A 23,149-nucleotide genomic window follows, 5' to 3' on the forward strand; every position below is an offset into this window, starting at 1 on the left:
ACGAAGCCTCCAGTCTTCCTTCTTCTGCCCTGAGCTTCTGACCTTGCCATGGCACTCTGAACCACACTTCTTGCACTATTCCTATCTGTATTTCCATTTTCCTCTGCAATAATGTGACCTGTCCTCAATCCCTGACTACCCCTTCAGTGAGGGTCTGGCTAGGTCTTTGTCAACTCTATACTTTGCCTAGGTGGGGATGAATCCGAACTTCTTCCCCAGATGGATATGTTAGACCTTTGGTACAAAGACCTGCCTGGAGTCATGTTTTTAGAATGGGCATGTGAGAAATACACCAGTTTGAATGGAAATTGCAATTTTTTTTTTTTTTTTTTTTAGCTCCATGTAATAGATACTTGAAGGTGCCTACTTGAAAAGACTTGACTTTTTGAGCTACTTGATTATGGGATCAAAACAGCCTCCTTAGCTGGGTGTTGCAGTGGAATAGGTCAAATCACTGCCTATTTTTAGCTTATAAAACTACTGATCCATAGGAAATTCTGCTGCCCCACTGCCGTTAACAACCTCCAAGCTTCTGTCTCCACATAGAAACTGTCATAACATTTTATAAAAAGTCTGCAACACTATTCCTCATACAGGCAGTCTGAAGTGTATTTCTGCCCATACATTACAGTCTTCAGCATCAAAGCATCTTGTGTTTTGAAATTAAGGTACAAACCAACCTTTTTAGAAAATTTAAAATAAGAAAACAAAAAATAAGAAAAATTATGTGGGTGGGTGAGGGAAGCCAGTGGGACTGATGCCTTGGATCCTTCCACATAAACCTGGTAAAGGAGTCATTCACTCAGGAGATTCTAGAGATTTGGAAAAATATGTTTGTGTTTTCAGACTTCCAAGAAAACATTTAGGAAAGATAAATCACGGGCTCTTATTGTTTTAGCATAGAAAAGAGCAACTTGTCAGTCTAAGTAAGAAACTATATTTTGGTGGCAACTGGTATCATATGAAAACATTGACTCAATTCCCAGGTACCTTGGATATGTGAAATTCACACGCTGTGGCAACTCTAGAATGTCTGAATAGGAGGGCAGCAATCTGGTTGGAAATGGTAGTGGGCAAATTTCTGGAAGGTGCATTTGTATAACAAGCAGTTTTTACTTTGGTTTTGTATTAAAGGTCAATTAAACCATTTTTCCCCCTAAAGATGTTCATACTGTGTCTTACATATGATTGAAAAAAAAATGTGTTCTTAGATCAAGGAATGCATGTCTATGTCTAATATACATACCCACACACTCATATATGATAGAGGGCTTTGAGGGGCAGAGAATACTTTTTGGAGATTGGAGTGGGATATGCTATATAATGCCATACCACCTGCTGTTCCTTGGGACCATTCATGACTCTTGACTTTCACCAGCAGGCACTAATAAGCCTGCAGGAAAGGAAAAAAAAAAAAAAAGATGCAAGATTTTAATTCTTATAAATAAATTATCTCATAAACAATTTGGCTGATATGCAGATTTTTCTCTGTGGCAGGCATTGACCTCTATCCTTTCTTTTGTTCCCACCTACATAATCACCAAGTTGATTAACAGCCATTCAAACCTATCTTGCAGATACTGGATCAGTCACAGTCACAGATGAAAGCCATGGGAGTATGATAGTGACAGAATCCATATATTTGATTACTTGATGCCCCAAGGTAGCTTAGCCAACTATACCCCAAGCTTCAATTGTATGTTTACTTAGTCAAGAGGGCACTAATGAACTATTGCAGTGACATGTTCTTCTCGTAGTCCCCAAATTCCAGTTTCAGTCACAAACCTATTCTAGAACAGGACAATTATTTGAGTCTTCCCTTTTCCTAGAATCTGAAATCACGAAAGGTCCCTAGGATACAGAATGTCAGAGATGAACAGGACCTAAGAGGTGAGGTACCTGATGCAAACTATTAGAGTCAGAGGATTACAGTGATTTGATCATTCGCACAACTGGAGGGTAGATCTTGACAACATCAGAGAAATTCTAGTCATCAGATGCAAAGTACCCAGTGTTGATTTTTAAGGTAAGGGTTGAAAGTACTTATATGCTGAGCCTCAGGCTGGCTACAGGGCTCTGTAAAGTAAACTCCATAACCTTCTAAAGCTAATGGAGTAGCAGTTATCTGAAAACACTTTAGTTCAAAAGAGCAATGCCCCAACATACCATTCCTCTCAAACTATAGCTCCAGGCTGGCCAGGGGGCTTTGTGATCTAAAAAGCCCTCAGCACTAACAAAGACTGAACACATGAATATCAAAAGTGTTTTTTTCCTGGGCAATTAAAAACTTCTTCATATTAAAAAGCACACACATCATTTTTAGTGGGGCTCAATTTTTCATGTTTTGCACTGATGGGTCTGACCTTAATAATGTAAGGTTATACTACACAGCAAAGTCTCTGAATTAGCTGGACTAAATATACATCCCTTTAAACAGTTCCAGAAAACACAACTAAGGAGAAAATACACACACACACAGAGAGAGAGAGAGAGAGAGAGAGAGAGAGAACAGTTACTCCTTACATGGATGATGAAACAATAAAACTCATTATTTAGTAGGACAAAAGACCAAATATCTCCTACCCAGCTGTAGCAGTGACACTGAACATCACCTTCCAAAGTCTGATCTGGCAGCACCACAATCACAGCCCAGACCCCGGGTTCTTCAGAATCTTCCCAATATACAATACTACTACTTTCTCTCAACTTTGGAGAGTAGACTAAGAGAATATTAATATAGTGCTAGGTGAAGATATTATTATGGTGAGGACAAACTGTTAATAAATGTAAAAGGCTAATGACCATAACTATAAATATATATACATGAATAGAAAAGGAGAGAGGGGTGCCAGGAGGCAATTCTTTGTCACTCACTTGTCAGCTGGTGATTTGGATGACTTTGGTCAGGCTGCTTTTAGTTTTTTTGGGCCTCATTTCCTAATCTGCAAAACTATGATATTGATGATTAAAGCACCTATGTGTAAAGAGGACTAAGAGACTACAATAATATCTAGCATAGAGAAACTAAGTGTTGATTATCTTCCTCTTCTTAAGTATGGGCGATATACTTAACTGGCCTCCCTTTTCAGGACATTTCTTCTAGGTGTACTTACCTCATCTTTTCGATGAATTTTGGGGGTAGGTCATGGTAGGACAAGTTTTTATCCAGATGCCAGGAAATCAAGTTTTTGTGGAAATTAACAGGTCATCTTACATCTTAAAAATAAATTGACTTCAAAATATGGCCTTGCACTTTGCATATCGACTATGTTGTAAAGATTGAAATGTAACCCGGAAATGTTTACATTTTGTGGGTCGTTAACTCAAGCAACGCAGGAGACCTCTGACATGAAATATTTTAAAAATCTTTAGAATATACGATTTGCAAGCCACCTTGAAAGTCCATGGCACTTAATAATTAAAGTGGGCATAAATGATGCAGGCTCTGGAGATGAAGATCCATGAAGCTAGTAAGTAAGCTTAACTTGTGCCCAATACCAGTACCAAAAAGCAGCTTAGATTATCTGCCAGCTTAGATTATCTGGGTGTGTGGGAATTCACTTGCAATAATATGTGTTACCTCCAGGGATGTGTACAGTCCAATATGGCTCCTCTCTGAAATGAGGCTGGAGAGATATGGAACCTGTACAGAAGTAGTTAACTTTTCCAAGCAATTACTTTGGAGCCAGGCACTGTACTCAATACTTACATGAAGGATAGAACTCTATTCTTTATGTACACGTTGGGCAAGAGCCTGGGGACAGTGTTGCCCAGGAATTAACAGCATGGTCTCTGGAGTCTAGGATACCTGGACTGGTTCATGAATTCTGCCTCTAGCTGTATGACATTGGGCAAGTTATTAAGCTTCTTGAAACCTCAGTTTTCTCATCTGTAAAATGGAGTGGAAAAATAAAGCTACTTCATTAGGTTGTCAAAAGCATTGAATAAGGTAATGAGAGCTTACAAAGAACCCTAGCTCTATATTTAAATAATTATTTTTTAAAAAGATTTCACTTATTTGTGAGAGAGAGAGAACACAATCTGGGAGAGTGGCAGGCAGAGAAGCAGGCTCCTCGCTGATCAAGGCATCCCATGCAGGACTCAATCCCAGGACCCTGGGATCATGACCTGGGCTAAAAGCAGATGCTTAATCGACTGAACCACCCAGGCATCCCTAAATAATTATCGAGAGTTTTAGGTGAATGCTTGAACTTTTTGGTAATGTTTATTGTGTGCTATAGGAAAAATTGCATAATATGGCAGATTTTAGGAATCAGGAATTCAAAGAGGGATGGAGTTTGACTGTATACTTCTTCAAAGACAGGAAAAAAAACCTTAAGTTTAACATGTGCTTAAACTGAACAAAACAGTTTTTTATAAAATATTGTGATTTTCAGATTTGTTATGGCTCAATTGCTTGAGAAATTCCACAAATTCAGTTCAAATATACTAATTGGATTGCAGAGGGCAGCACTGAGAAAAAAGATGATAATATTCAGTTTGTACTTAAAAAAAAAAAAAAAAATGCATGGAGATCCAGTTCCATCAATGTAGTTTCTGATGCAGATTTTCTTGATTTTCTTTTTGGTTCACAGTTTGAATCAAGACCCTATAATTTGAAAAGTTCTACTGTATTTATCTAAACCCAAGACATTTGTGTAGGGTTTTCAGGATCACCCCTATCAAGAAGTTCTAGGCAGAGCCAATCAAGAACCAGTCTGACAGTGTAGGCTATGTTTCTTAAGAGTTCCAGGTGATTTCACTGATGCCTCAAGTCCAAAGGTCATCCCAGACTCCTGTCTGTCTCACAGCCTAACATCCAATACATTGGCTCAAGCCTGGTACCATAACCCAAACCTAAGCACTTCCGCCCACACCTCCACTGCCTCTCCTCTGGTCAGAGCACCAATCCCTTGCTGGATGATTGGATCCTTTTATCTATTCTCCTTTTTGCTTTTGTCACTCTCCTGTACATTTCCCAGAGAGCAGCACAGTAATTCTCAAAATGGAAGTCAGATCATGTCATGCCTTTGTTCAAAGCCTTCAATAGATTAAAATATCTGAGCAAAATACAGTCTTTACACCCAGCCCTCAATCCCATCTCTGAAATGTATCCCCTCCCTCTGAGCTGCAAGCACACTGGTCTCTTTGTTCTTGATCAAACATGCAAGTACACTGCTGCCTTGGGGGTCTTGACTCTTTCCGTTCCTACAATCTGGAATGTTCTTCCACTTCCTCCGGTTCCCTGCTTAGTACTCATCTTAGGAGACAATCCTCTTTGCCCACACATGCCCTCCTTCATCTTTCTTTATCTCCCTGCTCTGTTCTATTTTGATCTTCAGCACTTAGTTCCCCTTACTTATTGTACATACTTGTTCTCTGTCCTCACGGAAAGAATGCATGCCCCATGAGAGCAGGAAGTTGACCTGGCTTTGTTGGTTATATTGCCAGCAACGGTCTGCACCCGGTTTGTTTGTTTTGTTGCTGAATGAATTTTTCTGAATGAAGTGGAAAGACTAATTGAGAAAAGCTATTTACTCAAGGCTGAAACAGAAGCAGTTTGTGCTGTACTGGTGATCATATTAGTGATTCTGAGTATTGGGATTTGTCCCTTATTTCAAACCTTCCACTCGCTACAAATACAAGTCTTGCTCTGCGTCGGGTACTGCCATCCGTTGCAACTAAGACGACGAAGCAGAGACTTGAGATCCCCTTGTCTAACTCACTACTATTACGGCCTCGATCGTGTGCTTTACTGTGCCAGAACGAGCTCCCTCTCCCACATCCTCAGGAACCAAGGATCAGGACAATTGCATGCTTGTGAGGTGGTGGGCAGGAGAGAAATGACAGCAGAGATAGGGGCCCTACCTCAGGAGCATCGTGACAGAGTTTGTTCAACTTCTCCCACGTCAGCAAACAGCAAGCTCTTTCTACTTGGTAGAAATAGGTGATCTCCACATTAGTCCTTCTTAAATTTGAAATTCCTCCTTTGTAGTAAGTTAGGGAATTAAATAAGCACAATGCCCCTTTAGTAACCCCAGAGGCACCTGTTTGGGGACCTACAGCCAGGCTATTAAAATATATTACCTCAGGAGTCAAAAAGTTGGCAGTATCCCTGGCTGCATTTATTATTTTACTATTCTTTAGGCAACATCTGTTTATTGAATACCTGCTAGCCGTTCAGCCACATCATGCTGCAGTGTAGTTAGGAATCAATTAAACATGGCCTCTTTCTAAAGGAATTGCTAATCTAGCAGGAGAAATACCAGACAGTCATAGAGCTGGATGTGTGCAAATCAAAAAATAAATAATGTTCCACAAGAGAGAGACACACAGGGAACTGATCCCATTTAGGGACGTGATGTTCAAGCTGAAAGCGAAATGGAAAGGAAGTGGTAGAATGGGGAGTCTGTCAGGAAAGAGACAACACAAGCATACGCCTAGGTGGGGAGGGAGCTTGGCCCACCTCACAAGTGGAGGATGGCTTGTGTCAAGCTGATATGTTGTGGGAAGTGGAATAAGATGGGAAGACTAGGCTGGAGACTGAAGAAGAGGCCAGATCATGCAGACCTTGCATAGTCCTTTAACAGGTTGGTCTTTTGCCTGAGAACAATAGGAAGTCTCTGAATGGTCTTGGGCAGGGACACTACATGATTGATTTACCTTTTAGATGTTCACCCTGGCTGCTGCTGTGTGTAAAAGGGACCGAAGGAGGGCCAAGCAGATGAGAGAGGACTGCCAGCCAGACAATAGCATGTGTAGCTTGTATCCATACTCCTTTGGTGCTTATTATAGAGATGTAGGAGGAGAAAGAAGAGAGGCGCATTGACTGTGTAGGAAAGCAATGGAAAGGGTAAAACCAGTTTGGAGGGTCTGAAAACAGGTGTTGATTCTGCATCTCATTTTCCAGATTAGCTTTTATTTCCTTTGCAGCAATGATTATTTTGCCCTCATTTTCACCCCTACCCAGGCCACATTACTTTAGTACTAAGTTGCCATAGTTTGCATTCCATCCCTCCAAAAGCCTTGGAAAGAAGGTACAACAGGGATCCTTTGATCAGCTCCACACACCCTGAGAGTCAGCTCTGCCTTGAATCCCTCAGCTAAATCTCAGAGGGGATGAGTTAGCTGGCTTTTGGAGATTAGGGAAAATAGCCATATTAAAAAAAAAAAATCCTTTCTTCTGGTGATACTTCCTATAGTGGCTGATACTATAGACCACAAAGCACCATAGCAGACCTGTTAATTTCTCTTAATCAACAAACCCTGGTGTAAGTTCACTTAGTCTTTATTAAGTGTGTTAAGGCAATCACAAAAAGCCAAATTAACTTTTTTTTCTGATTCATATTTTGCTAATATTTTATTTGCCTAAAACTGTCCTTTTTAGAGATTTTCTAAGGATTATAACATTGTGTCATAGGTTGTGACACCATCCAGTCACTGCATCACATCAATCTCTATGAATAGCAAATACCAAATTGGAGGAAATTGGCCCACGAAATATGAAAAAAAAAACACAACATACAATTTGATAGAAAATTGAATATACTAGCGTGAAACTCAATAACCAAAAAAAAAAAAAAGCTAAAATTATCACCATTGATTCATAGATTATTTTATGTATTCATTCATTCTCCATTCAAAATGATCTGGTATATAACTCTTACATAATTTTCATTAATGGCAACTCAGAGCTCCATCAGAAGTTCTTAAAGAGGTATCCAATGTGCCCTGGGAGGATCATGAGGGGGTGTTTGGCAGAAGGCACTAAGTGAAGGAACTGCAGGAAGTGGATGAGGCACCAAGATCATTATTGCAATTCAGTGAGAACTGTTCTTATTGAGGTACAGGAAGCTCAATATTTCCATTGAAAAAGAGATCTTGGACTAATAATATTAATGAAACAAACAAATAAAAAGTACCCACAAACTTATCTAAACCAGCTCTCTCTGGGATTTCTATGTCTAGCCCCAAAGGAGTAGCCAAGAAGAGACCCACACTCCTGCTAAGTATAACTAAAAATGCAAACTAAAAATCATTCCCTTGAAAGTACAGAACAGCTGCCAAAGGGCTCAAAACCTAGACTAGCTCAAAAAGAGATGCTCACTCAGGGGAGCCCAACTTTGTGCACTTCACTTTCTTCCCAGGAATTTGTTAATTCTTAGTGTTGGAAGAGAAACTGAGACACCAGATGGAAGGTAGCCGCTGAATTTAGAGTTTCCAACAATCTCATATATGGCTGGAGAGGCAAAAATTAGTGTTTGGGACAGCCAATGAAGCAAAGGTCTCATGGAGAAGGGGGTTGGTTCAGGACTGGCACTTGATCACAGGTTTTTTTTCCTATTAAGTTACACATACCAACAGCCAAATTAGGGGCACCTAGGTGGCTCAGTTGGTTAAGTTTTTGACTCCTGATTTTGGCTCAGGTCATGATCTCAGGGTTGTGAGATCCAGCCCTGTGTTGGCTCTGAGCTGGATATGAAGAGGGCTTAAGATCCTCTCTCTCACTCACTGCCCCTCCCCCACTCTCTGTCCCTACCCACCCCACCCCTGGGGTGGGCGGGAAGAAGCAAATTAAAAGAATCCAAAAAGCCAAATAAACTTTCAACCATATCATGATGGTGGGAAAACAAAAACTGGAGAAACTGCTTCATAAATAAAGTGAGATACTTAATAACACCTCTCTTGCATCCCTAAAAGATTATTCCATAGGACTAGGGTAAAAGAAAGGAAGACTACACCTGCCAAAGTGTATAAACTAGCCTCAAATCATTTCAGTCTTTGGATTGAAATGGTCTATATCTCCGCTGCCCTTTATTTTTTTTTTAATTTTTATTTAAATCCCAGTTAGCTAGCATACAGTGTAATATTAGTTTCAGGTGTATAATTTAGTGATTCAACACTTCCATACAACACCTGATGCTCATCACATCTGCTGCCCTTCAGAGAACAGTGAATCCTTTCTGGAAAGAGAAAACACTATCCAGACTCTATAGTCTGAATGTTAGTGTCTGTCCTCCAAAATTCATATGTTGAAATCCTAATATCCAATATGATGGTACTAGGAGATGGAGCCATGGAGACTCCAAGGTCATAAGGATGGTGAATGAATGGAATTAATGTTCTTAGACAAGAGACTCCACAGAGATCCCTTACACACTCCACTATGTAAGGACACAGTGAGAAGATGCTAGCTATCAACCAGGAAGAGGGCCTTCACCAGAATGCACCCGTTTTGGTGCCTTGATCTTGGGCCTCCCAGCCTCCAGAATAGTAGAAATAAATTTCTGTTTCTAAACCACCCAGTCAGTGGTATTTTCTTATAGCAGCCCAAACAGACTACAGCATGGACCCTTTATACTTTTCCACACAAATGTTAGCCATTTAATAAAAAAATAGCTGACATATTAAAAAAAATCCATAACCAAGATAAAAATCAAGTAATAAAAACAGATGCTATGATAAAACCTGTCTCTATTTTGGAAACCTCACAGAGCTCCATAATAGCTTACTTAAACAAATTCAAATTCAATTAAATGAAACATGGCATATTCCAGTTATCCATCAAACAAAAGGAGTGAGTCATAATGAAGATTTTTACTCCATTTTGAATGTTTAATGGCTGACAGCTTTTAAGCCCCAGCTCTCCCCTTTCCATCTTGCCCCACAACTGCACAAGCAGGTAAGAAAGCCCACCATTTTTTGATGCCAGTAGGGAAGTTTGAACCATTCACACCCAGCTCCCACAGAGAGGTCTCAACCCCAATCCACCTCCCTAACATGATAAAAACCAAAACCACTTTTTCTTCTTTGTGCTGAAGCTACTATGGACTAGCGTGGGTGCCTGCTCTGCTAGTCCTCAAAAGTCCCTTTTTGTGTTGAATAAACCTGCTCATACCCTATTCCTAGGTGTGCTGCATCATCAGTCTTAAAATACAAGCCATTTTTTGTATGTGGCTGGGGAAGAGATACCCTCTCTGGGGCAACCACAAAACAGAAACAAAATTGACCCGAAAATTGAAGTTTTTTGACTTGGACTTTAAAAATAACTATGATTAACATATCTCTTTAAAAGAGACGACCTAATAAGGAATGTACTAGAGAACTGAAATCAATGAAAAAAAGTTAACTAGAAATTTAAAAATAATTGAATATAATAGATCAGTTTCAAGCATATTGGACACAGATGGAAGCAGGATGAGTGAGCTGAAAACTAGGTCGATAGAAAATAACCAGATAAAAGCATAGCTTAGGGAAAAATTAAGCCTGAAATGCATATATTACTAAAATAAGAAATGCTAAAAATCAATGATATAATTATTTATTTTCAAAAGTTAGAAAAACAATAAGATATGCCAGAAGAAAGCAGAAATAATATAAAGATAACAGCATTAACAGATAAAATAGAAAACAAAGGAAATCTATAAACCTTAAACTTGCATTATAGAAAATATTATTAAATTGATAAATCTCTTGCAAAACTAAGTGAGAAAAAAGAGAGAAGGTACCAATTAGCACTATAAGGAATAAAAAGTTTTTGTTAAATAATGATGCAGATACAAATTATTTTTAAAAGGAGAACATTATGGATAATTTTATATCAAATAATTAAAAAATTAAATAAAAATAACAAATTCCTAGACTATAACTTATTAAAGCTGACCTGAAAAGAAATGGAAAATTTAAATGGTCTTATGTTTAGTAAAAATAATTGAATCTGCAACTTGAAAACCTTTCTTCAAATAAACACCTATGCTTAGATTGCTGTGTCAGTGAATTCCTCCAAATGTTAAAAGAAATAATAATAAGTAATGGCAATCTAACTCATTCATATCTAAAAAATAAAAATAATTTTCTTCTCATTTTTTGAGGCAAAGCATAATTTAGATATCAACACTTCTGAAGGAAATTAAAGGAGACAAAAAATATGTAATTGTCTCAAAATGTGCAGAAAACTTATTTGAAACAATTTTATACTCTTAGTGAATAATGAGAGAATTAAATTAAGCAAATAAAAATATCTGTATGAAGGGGCGCCTGGGTGGCTCAGTGGATTAAGCCGCTGCCTTCGGCTCAGGTCATGATCTCAGGGTCCTGGGATTGAGCCCCGCGTCGGGCTCTCTGCTCCGCAGGGAGCCTGCTTCCTCCTCTCTCTCTGCCTGCCTCTCTGCCTACTTGTGATCTCTCTCTCTGTCAAATAAATAAATAAAATCTTAAAAAAAAAATATCTGTATGAAGTCTACAACAACAATAGAATGAATGGTAACATCCAAATGTTCTCATGGAGATCTAGAAGTAACAAAAATACTAATTTCCACAATATCTTACTGATGGTCCTTGCTAGTGTAATAATGAGAAAGAAAAAAACAAGGTAAAAGAATTGGAAAAGAAGAACTACAATGGTCATAATTTGCAGACAATTGTATATACAGAACATCCAAAAGGAAACTGTCAAACTTCTGGAATTAGTAGATGAATTATCAAGGTCAATGGATATAAAATCAATATATTTACCAAATTTTTCACATTATAGACATAAACACCAAGGCCCAGAAAGATGTCCATTTCTATGCAAGTACTTTCAAAATGAGAAAACTAGTGATTCTCAGTCTAGTGCTCCAGCTTTTTTTTTACAGGTATGCATCAGCAATCTAGCACTAGTTTGAAGGACATAAGCTACAGAAATGTTTTTGATTCCAAGTCATCTCCAGTCAAACAGAGGCTAATCCCACATCTCAGTCCCTTCATCTCCTAGGCATCAAGACCTTCCAAAATGCTGCTGGCTGTAGTAACCACCCAGGGGTAATGTAGGGAATAACTGAGGGAAGCAAAGCAATGATTTTCTGAAACACGGAGTTCTGACTGACCTGAGCTTCTGCTTCTGCCACAAGTTCAGGATCAAGGATCATTCACAGTGGCTGGATACCCCTACAGTGAATCCTATAGATGGGATGAGGGGATGTAGTAAATGGGTCCAGGGTCTATCACAGGAGAAGGGAGAATGAGTAAACATGAGGGCTACTTTGGGCTCACATTTACACAGGCCATCAAGTTTGAACCACAAGCATTAACTCAAATGAGGCTGTATATAGGATTATAGAATAACACAAACAAGACTGGAAGTAGGGTATGGTTATCACACAACTTTAAACACGTCCCTTTTTCTGTCCACAATGCCTGTAACACACCATTAATTCATGTTTTCTATAAATTCTGCAATTATCTTATAAACATGGAAGTTACATAAATACAATGATCTATCTCAATGTAAATACTACTATTTTTTATATATGAATATTTAAAACTTTTGTAGCATTCATTCAGCATTATTTCTTTTCTTCTTCCTCCTCCCCTTCCCAGTCTACCCCTCCCCTTTTTATACCTCCTCTTTCTCAAAACAAGGAAGTAGCCAAGGCTTCCAAGGTCAGTCTTGGGAAGACTAGATTCCTCAATGGCCAAGTGAACTGGGACATGTAGGTGGAATGTGAGGAATGACGGAGTGCTTGCCTTGTAGGTGGAGAGAGAGCAAGAGACTGCTTTGGTGTCATTAAGTCGGTCTATTTTTAGCTTCAGACTGGTGTTGCCTCAAGACACTGGGGTTATGGAGGGAAGTTCAAGGGTTTCATTATTGTGGCCTAGGGTTTTGCACACTCAACTTGATGACTGCTGTCATGGGTGACAATGGCTCAGCTTGTGTCCCAGAGGACCAGGGCCTCCCTCTGGGCTTGCCAGAGGACTTCCTGCTGGCCTGGTGTATTCAGCCCCAGAGGAAACAGCGGTGCTGGAGTAACCAAAGAGCAAGCCAAGTCTGTGCTTAGGCCTTAATTACATCGGAACACAACCTTATCACTTACTCCAAGAAAAAGGGAAAGGATTTCACATTTGATATATTTATTCAGTGTTTAATTTTGCCATCTGAAGAAAACAAGAAATAATTTATTTTATTCTAAGCTTGCATTTAAGTTGCCTGACATTTTGAGTAATTTCGTTTTATCCTAAATTAAAGTGGAGATATACCAGAGTTTTGTTGTTGTTTTTAAGTGCTCAGAGCCTGGTCCTGATAACTATTCCCTAAATTTGCCAGAATCTTTTCCCCTTCTAGACTCTTTCTCTGGCACACACACACTTCCTATTTAACATCTCTAAGTTTCTATTAAGTCTCACATCACTAAATCCAACCTTTGCCAAGCTGTGGTTTTCAGCTCCTAGATATAAGCAGCTTGATTATCATTTCACTTTTATTTTGTTTGTCTTAAATAGTATTTTTTCAGTATTACATAGCAAAATTCTGCATTTATAAAACAACTCCCACAGGATTCTCTAATGCACGGAATATACTTAGGACTCTGAACTTGGACTCATCCTACTGCCTCAAGATCCTTCATCAGGAATCCCAGTATCTCTTTGGGAAGAGGGAGATGCTTTTTTCATAAACCCATAATGTGATCAGGTAATCTAGGTTCAGGGCATGGAGTGGAGAGGGGAATAAGGAAGAAGAAAAGGGTATAGTGTTGAAACCTCCATTTGGCAATTTTAATTCTATTCCCTCAAATTAAAGCTGGCATTCAGCACTCTGGAGCGTCCCTTCTATCCCTCTGTCTCAGCCTCTACCTATTTTTCAGGAAAATTAGGATACACGTTCCAGAACATGTTTATAGAATTGTGAGATAGAGAAAGGAGAGAATACTGATAAGCTGCCTCTTCCGCAAGGGATAGAATAAGCACCAGAAGGTAAAAGAAAGATAGGTTCCAAGACTTTATTTCTTGAGGAAAACCACAGAAGAGTTATCAACCGAAATTCCAAGAGCCGTATGTGGGGATTAAACCCAACAATATATTCTACTCTTTAGACTTCTCCTTACTTACCTCCACCAGCTTGTTGGCATGCTCACGGAAAACCTGGGCATATTCCTTCACTTCCTTCTCATTCCCACTCTTTGCAGCCTCAATGAGAACTAGCAAAGGGACATTGGTTTCCAAGAAAGAATCAGATATGTGATCCATCACTGCTTTCCGAAGCTGCAGTAAAAACAAAAACAAACACACACAATTAAGGAATAGAAAAATGGTATATTTATGACTCTATTACTCATTTAGCAACATGGATTAAATTACTGCCTGAGAATAAAAAATTTTTCTAAACTATGCCCAGTTCTCATTATCCATGGAAATAATGTTTCAACTCTTTTTAATTTTCCCAGTGTATATCATATCAAAGGAAAACAAAGAGAGATGACTGATAGATGCTTCTGAATTAACTGTATTATATGTCATTTTGAAAGTTACATATATGGTCTGTAGCTTAATACATTATAGGCCCGGCCCTCTCCTGTCAAAAGTCTATTTTCCTTCTTCATTGGCTTAAATATCTCCCTTCAGAAAGTTTTGAATCATGATACAGCTCAAAGACACAGGACTCATTTCAAGGCTCTTTAGAAAAAAGAAAAATCTGGGGCACCTGGGTGGCTCAGTGGGTTAAAGCCTCTACCTTCAACTCAGGTCATGATCCCAGAGTCCTGGGATCGAGCCCCGCATCAGGCTCTCTGCTCTGTGGGAAGCCTGCTTCCTCCTCTCTCTCTCTGCCTGACTCTCTGCCTACTTGTGATCTCTGTCTGTCAAATAAATAAATAAAATCTTTAAAAAAAAAAAAAAAAGAAAAGAAAAAAAAAAGAAAAATCTAGGCACCAACCAGCAAGTGTGGAGAACTTTAGATGAAGAGATGGGCCTTGAAGTCCCTCCTAAAACCTCACCTTTTTGCAGTAGACTGCCCTTTCTGCATCCATTGTTTGAATCTGATTTGGTAGAAACATGAAACCTCTCATAATCTCAAAGTGCTATGATAATATAGTTGCAGTGCTCCAGAAAGAAGTACTTAGACTTATTCTTCAAGGTAAATAAAAACAAACATACCCAAATATCTAACAATGCATAATTACACATCATTTCCACATTGTTAAAATGGGAAGCAAGGCAGCTACGTGAAAAAAAAAGAAAGAAAGAAAGAAACCGTACCTGGAAAATCACCTCAGGGCTGCTTTGCTCATTATTGTCAGGATGTATACACAGAGAAAACACCCAAATAAATGCAAGAGAAGATGGTAAATAATGTGTATGTTTTCCAAGTAAGTATACCTATTCAGAGCATGCGGGCAAATCTTTTATAGGCTGATAAATACATATTTATTGTTGGTCAAAAGAAGGAAGACTTTGAGCAAATCTCAGTTCCTTTTTGTGTTAATTACCATAAAATATGTATGTGTGTATATATAACTTAGTTTGGTTTACCTCTGAATTGGGCTTGATATTTCACTACATAAAATATATAAAACCTGTGCAAAGTTAACATTAGTCAGCTACTTATTTGGCAGCATGTGTTACAGCTCAGGAATAATGTGAGTTATTGGTGAGCTCATATATTCCACACACAACGTACCAGACACTCAAGTAAGATCTTTATATATAATATCACTTACTCCTCAAAACAACACCATAAAATAGGCACTATTCTTATACCAGTTTTTCAAATGAAGAAAATGGGACTGAGAAGGGTTAAATAACTTGTCTGCAATCATAGGGTAGTAAGTGGCGGTGCCCCCATAAGAAGGTCTCAAGGGGACAGTGCAGTAAACACTTGAAACTGATCTGCCATGGCTGTCTTCCAGGAAAGAGTCCCACATGAAGGAGAAACCATTGGGAGTATAATCAAAATTGAACTTGACAGGGACAATAGAGGTAAAAGAAAAAGAAGACCCAGATGAAGTGGGGGAGAGGAACAGAGAGCCAGAGATCTCACCAATCAAGCCACCATATTTCTTAACATCACACAAAAATAACAGAAGTGAGAGCTCTGTGAAGCTAGAATAGCTAAGTGCATCAAGCCTCTTTCTCAACTTTCAAGGAGACTGAACTCACATAAAAATGAGCAACTTAAAAAAAAATTACCAACTTAAAATTATCAAGGTAAAAACTCACATAAAGTTATTACAAGAAAAATGAGAATAAAAAATAGGATACATGACACACACACATCCTAACACACAGTGAAAGCATGCCAAAAACATATACCTATAAAGATTAAAACTGTAAACTATCTCAAATAAATTCAAATACACTAAAAAATGATATAAAACATGAAAAAAGATATAAATTAGAAAAAGAAAAGATTATAGAATGAAGTCATGAAACTTTTTTTAAAGATTTTATTTATTCATATGAGATTGAGAGGGAATGAGGAAGCATGAACAAGGGATAGGAAGGGCAGAGGGAAAGAGAAGCAGAGTCCCCACTGAGCAGGAACTCTGACCTGGGGTTGGATTCCAGGACACCTAGATCATGACCTGAGCTGAAGTCAGACGCTTAACCGACTGAGCCACCCAGGTGCCCCTAGATCATAAAATTTAAGAAAAATTTATAAATAAAAGAAAAAAAATCTTTTAAAAAAAGACCAAAGAATGAATAAATACAAGAGCAAATGCCTTAAGATAAGTGGAAAGAGAAAAGAAGGAAAACATTTTAAAATCCAAAAGATAGGCGCCTGTGTGATGTCATCAGTTAGGCATCGGACTCTTGGTTTTGGCTCAGATCATGGGCTCAGGTCATGATCTCTGGGGTTGTGAGATCCAGTTCCACATTAGACTCTGCTTGAGTTTCTCTCTCCCTCCCCTGTCCTCTCTCTATCTCTCAAATAAGTAAATAAATCTTTAAAATAAATAAATAAAATCCAAAAGAAATAAAAAAATCTTTAAAAATTTGAGAAGAGTGACAAATATTGAAGACAGATTTAAAAAATTAATATATGGGTATCAGAGGTCCATGAGAAAGAAAATCAAAACAAGAAAACATAACAAATACTAAAAATTATAATTCATAAAAACTTTCATATACATATAAACTACATTCTGAAAGGACATATCATGTACCTGAGAAGCATATTGTCTAGCAAAATAACTAGATTCTAAAAAATAAACAGGGGAGGAAGTTCTTGTGCATTTAGCCAAATAGAACACATAACTTATAAAGAAAAGGAAATTAGATGATCTTCAGACTTTTCAATAGCAAAATTTTATACCAGAAGAAAATGAAATACCATAATTTAAGACACTCAAGGAAAAAAATGTGAGCTAAAAATTTTATAGCCAGCAAAACTGACTTTGAAGAATATAAGGCATAAACAAAATTTGATCAATGTGCAAGAACTCAGAAAATATTGTTCCCATAAGACTTTGTCACAGAATCTGTTAAAGAAGGAATTTTAACAATCAAAATAACTCAAAAAATATCAATATGAAACTGACGGTGAGCATTAGATACATACTTGTTGACAGAACTAAGAACATATGACGACTCAAAGAGAGAAAGTATCATATGAAATAATTACATGCTCTGGCAGTGAAGACATTATACAACACAATAAAAATGCAAAGAAAAAGGGAAGAGGATATACAAAAATATTTTAACCATTTTATGTAGTTTTAATTATAGTGGTAGTATGAATATTATTGTTCCTAACTATTGTGTTCAAAGGTAGAATAAAACAAATAATTAGGAGAATTTATCTCTTATCTCCTTTGTCCTTGTTAATGAGGAGTATTGGTGTAGAAGAAAGAAGATAAAATACAGAAGGGGGTTAGGAAATACCCTATAATCCTAGATCTGAAGAAGTATCAATATGAACACAAGATTTTATATTAAACTAAACACACACTATTTCCTAGTTCTATCCAATGAAAAGGCTTAAAAACAATGGCTAACACAGTAACAATGAACATTTTGAAATACAGTTTTCCACTAAAACAGACCAGGGCTTCTTGGAGAAATAGTACTCTGAGTCTGAAATACACCAAGAGGCCTGAAATATCTTATTATGCCAAAAGCAAAGATCTATCAAAGACAGCTAGAATCATGTAAAAATAACTCAGGAGCCTCCCACTTGGCCAAAGATTAGACAATTTGAACTTCTCCAAAAAATCCAGTAGATTGAAACCCATCAAATATATTTAAATACAGAAGTTTATAATGACTAAAACAGGAAAAGAAAAAATTAGCTGGTCACCTTTAAAGGATGACAAGGAACTGATTCATTTCTCTTGAAAGAATCAAGACTATATCTTGCCTTTCCTATATAAAGTTCTTCTTTCTTCTTCATGAAGAAACTGTTTTAAACTTCCTTCACTTAAATGAAAACGGAATGATAGAATACCACCATTTTGCAGCCTTTTTTTTTAAAGAGAAGAATTAGTTTTTTGTTTTTTTTTTTAAGATTTTATTTATTTATTTGATAGAGAGAGATCACAAGTAGACAGAAAGAGAGAAAGAGAGAGAGAAGCAGTCTTTCCGCTGAGCAGAGAGCCCGATGCAGGACTCGATCCCAGGACCCTGAGATCATGACCTGAGCCAAAGGCAGCGGCTTAACCCACTGAGCCACCCAGGTGCCCCCATTTTGCAGCCTTTAATGAATTAAAAAATCAGAGCAATGAACACCGGTGGTTCTAAGTATCATACACACACACAAAAGACAACCAGACGCTGTGTACCTTCTGATGAAATGGCACAATCCCAGCTATAGTGTTGTCAAAGGGATCAAACCTGAAATGGGTAGAGGATCCCCCTAGTGATTTACAGAAAATACAGAATAGCATATGGAACTGTACCACACGCATCTAATCAGCCAAATGCAAACTGTGGAACACTTACAGTATAAGCCATCCGTGTTCTTCAACAGATGGATTATAAGCAAGAGAAAGGGAGGAAAGAGGATGCAGTAGATTAAGAGACTAAAGAGATATATCCCAAAATGTGGGCAAACTAAACTGTACCATCTGATGATGTACATTAGGGTGATTAAACCACAAAGAAACAGAAGGAAGTCAACACTCTATTACTTTTGGAGGGAGACAGGAGGCATAGAAAGGAGTTTAAAGAGGCTGGCAAAATCCTATTTACTGACCTGCATAGTCGTTGTGAGCATTCAGATAATAGTAATTTAATAAACTATATATTCATAGTGTGTGGATTCCTACATCTATGTTCTTTTTTATACTAAAAAACTTTAAAAAAAAAAGAAAGAGGGGCGCCTGGGTGGCTCAGTGGGTTAAAGCCTCTGCCTTCGGCTCCGGTGGTGATCTCAGGGTCCTGGGATGGAGCACGGCATCCGGCTCTATGCTCCGCGGGGAGCCTGCTTCCTCCTCTCTCTCTGCCTGCCTCTCTGCCTAGTTGTGATTTCTCTCTGTTAAATAAATTAAAAAAAATTAAAAAAAAAAAAAAGAAAGAAACAAACATTTCTAATGTACACTCCTCCATGTTCTTTTCCATTTCTCTCTGGGTAGAATCCAGATGTGACATCCAAGGTGACTTGGGAAGCTCTAACTGAAGGTCGACAACCTCTGCTCCAACAATCAATCTGACCCCCTGAATGCATGAAGGAGAGTTTCCCAGTGTCCTATCACTGGCCCAGTATTGTTACATGATTAAGAATGCAATTTTACTGTGTTGGGGCCTTTGCACATTTTGAAGTTTATTAGTTGGTCTACCCTAACTAACTAGAACACATTGAAACAGAATTCCTCCCCCCCCCCTTTTCTTTTTTTCTTAAGATTTCATTTATTTATTTGACAGAGGGAGAGAGATCACAAGTAGGCAGAGAGGCAGGTAGAGAGAGGGGGGGAAGAAGATTCCCTGTCTAGCAGAGAGTCCAGTTCGGGGCTCTATCCCAGGACCCTCAGATCATGACCTGAGCCAAAGGCAGAGGCTTACTTAACCCATTGAGCCACCCAGGCGCCCCCTCTTTCTCTCTTCCCTGCCCACTCTGGCTTCTTTAAGGTTGCCTTTCCTTCCTCAGATCCTTCCTACTGAAAGGGTGAACCACAGGCCCACATAACTGCCAATTCCTAGGAGAAATGCAAACCTCATGCCCCATCCCAGACCTGCATTTCAGTCAGAATCTGCATATTAATAAGATGCGTAGGTGATTCCACAATAAAGTTTAAGGAGCACTGCCTTACAAGACCTATCGCATCAGTCAAGTTCTTTGTTGCAAACATTAGAAACTAATTCTGGCAGATTTAAGCAGAAAGCCTGTTCTGCTAGTTCAAAGAAGGGAAAGAATTCAGAAATGTTAGAACACCTTGTGCTTTTGTGATACTAGCTTTTGATTCAAAGTCTTAGGCAAATGCACGTGATTTTTATCTGGGTGAAATATAGACTCAAATCCGGGGTCATGTGTCAACAATACGTAGTTGCAAGGGTGAAAAAAGAAGGTACTAGGGAAAAGCATTTGTGAAAATGAATATACTGACCATTTGACTTCTTACACCAAAATTCATACAAAGAGGAGTTCCTCAAATACAGGAAGGGAATTCAGAGGACGAAATCAAAAGGATGGCCAATAAAGAATAGGTCTGGTAGAACAATAATTCAGTTACTCAAGCATAGGCAGAAGGTGGACAAAATAGATATAGGAAATAATTAAAGATGAAGCCTTGTTTATAAGGAACAAGATCAGAAACTATGAACTAGGGCAGGAATGAAAAGTACGCTACAACATTTCCTTTCTATGCCTACACCAGACATGATTAATCAATCACAGCATTCTTTTATGCTGAGCTCAAATACTATTTTATAATCCTCCTCAGCACAGGCAGCTCACACTAATCAATCCTATTTCTTCTGCAATGTGAAAGCTTTCTTTGCTGAAACTTCCAGGCAAGTTAAGTCTTTTTGCCTTTCAGTCTTTAGGCAGAATTGTCTGTGTATGTCTGAGCAATCCACTGCCATCCTGACTCTTAGAAATAAAAGTTAACACCCAAGCGTCTCGGCTGGGCTGATGACATTTAATAAATGTCTGACTGTTTAACACCTGTCTTGTCATTTAGACAGGTGTTTAGAAAAATCCTGCTAACCATATTAGCTTCTTCACTAGAATTTTGCAAGCCATACCAACCAAGGTCAAATCTGGGGTAGAGGGTGATTTTACATGGGCTCGAAACCTTGAAACTTTAAATCTTTCCATGGATGTGGTTCCTTCAGGGCTCTTCATGATTACTGACATATTTGACCATATTTCCCCAAGCTTTGGGGTGTAATTGTTATTAACAATGAAAATCAAAGCAACAAAGTGTCTGGGCCAGGAGCCATCCAGCCTAGGGAGCTTGAGAAAAATTGAGCCTCATTAAGTCAGGCAAATTTTAGCCAGGCTGAAGGTCAATTAAGGTAATCAGTCAGTGCAGTAACCCACAGAAGACCACTTCACTAAGCTAAGGTGCCATCCGTGCACACTATTCACCGGTAATGAAGGCACTGCTCATTGTTAGAGCTGGAGGTGGGGGCAGATAGAGAGAACAGAGGCATATCTGTGATGCTGTTGAAGAGCACTTAGAGAATAACACTGGTTTTACTTGATTTTGTTTCCTTTGTAAGAGAAACACAAAATTCTTTGGTCATTCTATTCATTATCCTGATGGCACTATCTACTATGAAGCAAAATCATTTTAATTGGGATACTAGCTTCTTTACTTCTTTACTTAATGGAACCAATTACTTCTAAAAAGAAAAAAACAAAACTGTTATCAAGCTTCATGCTTTTCTCCATGCCCCCCTCTCCCATTCAGGCTGAACTGGATTAATTCAAAACACAGCCATCATCATTAGCAATACCTATGTGCATGGTCCCAACAGCAGACACGTGGTGGTTTTGTTTAGCCCAATAAACAGTTCTTGTCCTCTAGATTTTTCCCAGGAGTGCTAATACAGCCAGGACAGAAGTCAGAACATGTCTTGATGGAATAAGCAGCACTGAGGCCAGCTTATGTAGTTATAGTGGACTGGTTGTATTAATGACCCCAATTCTTTACTTCCCATATGCACGCCCATTACCATGTAACTCTGCAACAAATGCCCTCTCTGACTCTGGGCTGGGCCAAGTGACATACTTAGGGCCAAGAGATGTTGGCTGCCATGATACCTATGGGGGTGGGGTTTGAAAGGCCTATTCAACATGGGGCTTGCTTAGTCTTTTTTGCCTGTCATTTCCTTGAGAAGGACATGCCTAGGCTAGACGTTTGTCTCCCAAGAAGAAAAACAAAAGTGCTGAATAGAACTGAGTCACCTCAGTCATCCCTGTGAAGGCCATCTTACGTCAGTCAAGAGCAGCTGAGCCCAGACACATGAGAGGGCCTGACCAAGGTGACCATCCCAGACTACTTAGAAACAAATGTTATTATTGGGTGCCCCTGAAATGTTATATGGCACAATAGTGACAAAAGATAACTGATAAGATAATATACATGTTTGATTAGAATAAGTTTTTGTGTTTCCTTAATCATCTTTTTGGGCAGACATCAAAATGCATTTCTGATCAATCAGTTAACTAGTTTGGTGTCATTCTAATTCAGTTATTTTACTAGAATCACTAGATTAACAGTAGTCTTCTCTATATGTTCCATGATACAGTCATACACCATGCTTAAAAATATCACAGCTGCAGTTCCTTATTTGTATAGATTTAACAGATCCCTTAGTTCAAAAGTTGTACTTAAGAGAAAAGTCATGGGGACTAAGACAAGGAAGGGCTGGTCAGGGCTCATCCTGAGGAAAAGCAGCAGGCGCTTGGCTCCTTCTGTTGGTTCCATTTTCTGCCCAGGACACACAGGACTGTGTCAAAGTCCCCTTCTCCCTCCATAATAAGCAAGAGCAATTGCTTTCATTGGAAGAAGCAGTGAAATGTTGCTTTAGTATCCAAGGGAATGCTGGGATTGTTGTGGATCTTCAGGGGAGCCTCAAGCCAGCATGTACACATCTTGCCTTGGTGCTGGGAAAAATGTTAGCGGAACATGGAGCCCACAGTTGCTGAGTGCAGTACAAGGTAGCAAAGGAGAGGTTGCCAGAAAGGAGGGTGTATGGAGAAGGCAGAAGTCAACCGCAGCAGTGGGGCATAGAGGAAAGGGATAAGGAGGCGAGCAGTAAAGGATTGGGGGAAATTAATATTTCATATTTTAAAACTTTATTTAACGCTTACTTTGTAATAGACACTATTCTGAATGCTTAGAATAACTTTTCTCTGAAAAGAGCTGGCTATGATTTTCTCCATTTTATAGGTGAAGGAATTGAGGCAATAGAATTCAGTCACTTGCCCACATTCATAGGGTCAATAAAG

General features: G+C 38.6%; 1 protein-coding gene across 5 annotated transcripts in view; it reads right to left on the bottom strand.

Annotated features, from left to right (window-relative positions):
- CTNNA2 (catenin alpha 2) overlaps positions 1-23,149 on the bottom strand; it is a 1,143,090-nt gene that overhangs the window by 259,464 nt on the left and 860,477 nt on the right. For all 5 annotated transcript variants that reach the window (XM_045979218.1, XM_045979219.1, XM_045979220.1 and 2 more), the window contains one exon: positions 13,867-14,019. In XM_045979218.1, coding sequence (XP_045835174.1) covers positions 13,867-14,019 — 153 coding nt within the window. The remainder of the gene's footprint in view (positions 1-13,866; positions 14,020-23,149) is intronic.

Source organism: Meles meles, chromosome 15 (genome assembly GCF_922984935.1).
Source record: "Meles meles chromosome 15, mMelMel3.1 paternal haplotype, whole genome shotgun sequence".
Classification (NCBI taxonomy): Eukaryota; Metazoa; Chordata; class Mammalia; order Carnivora; family Mustelidae; genus Meles; species Meles meles.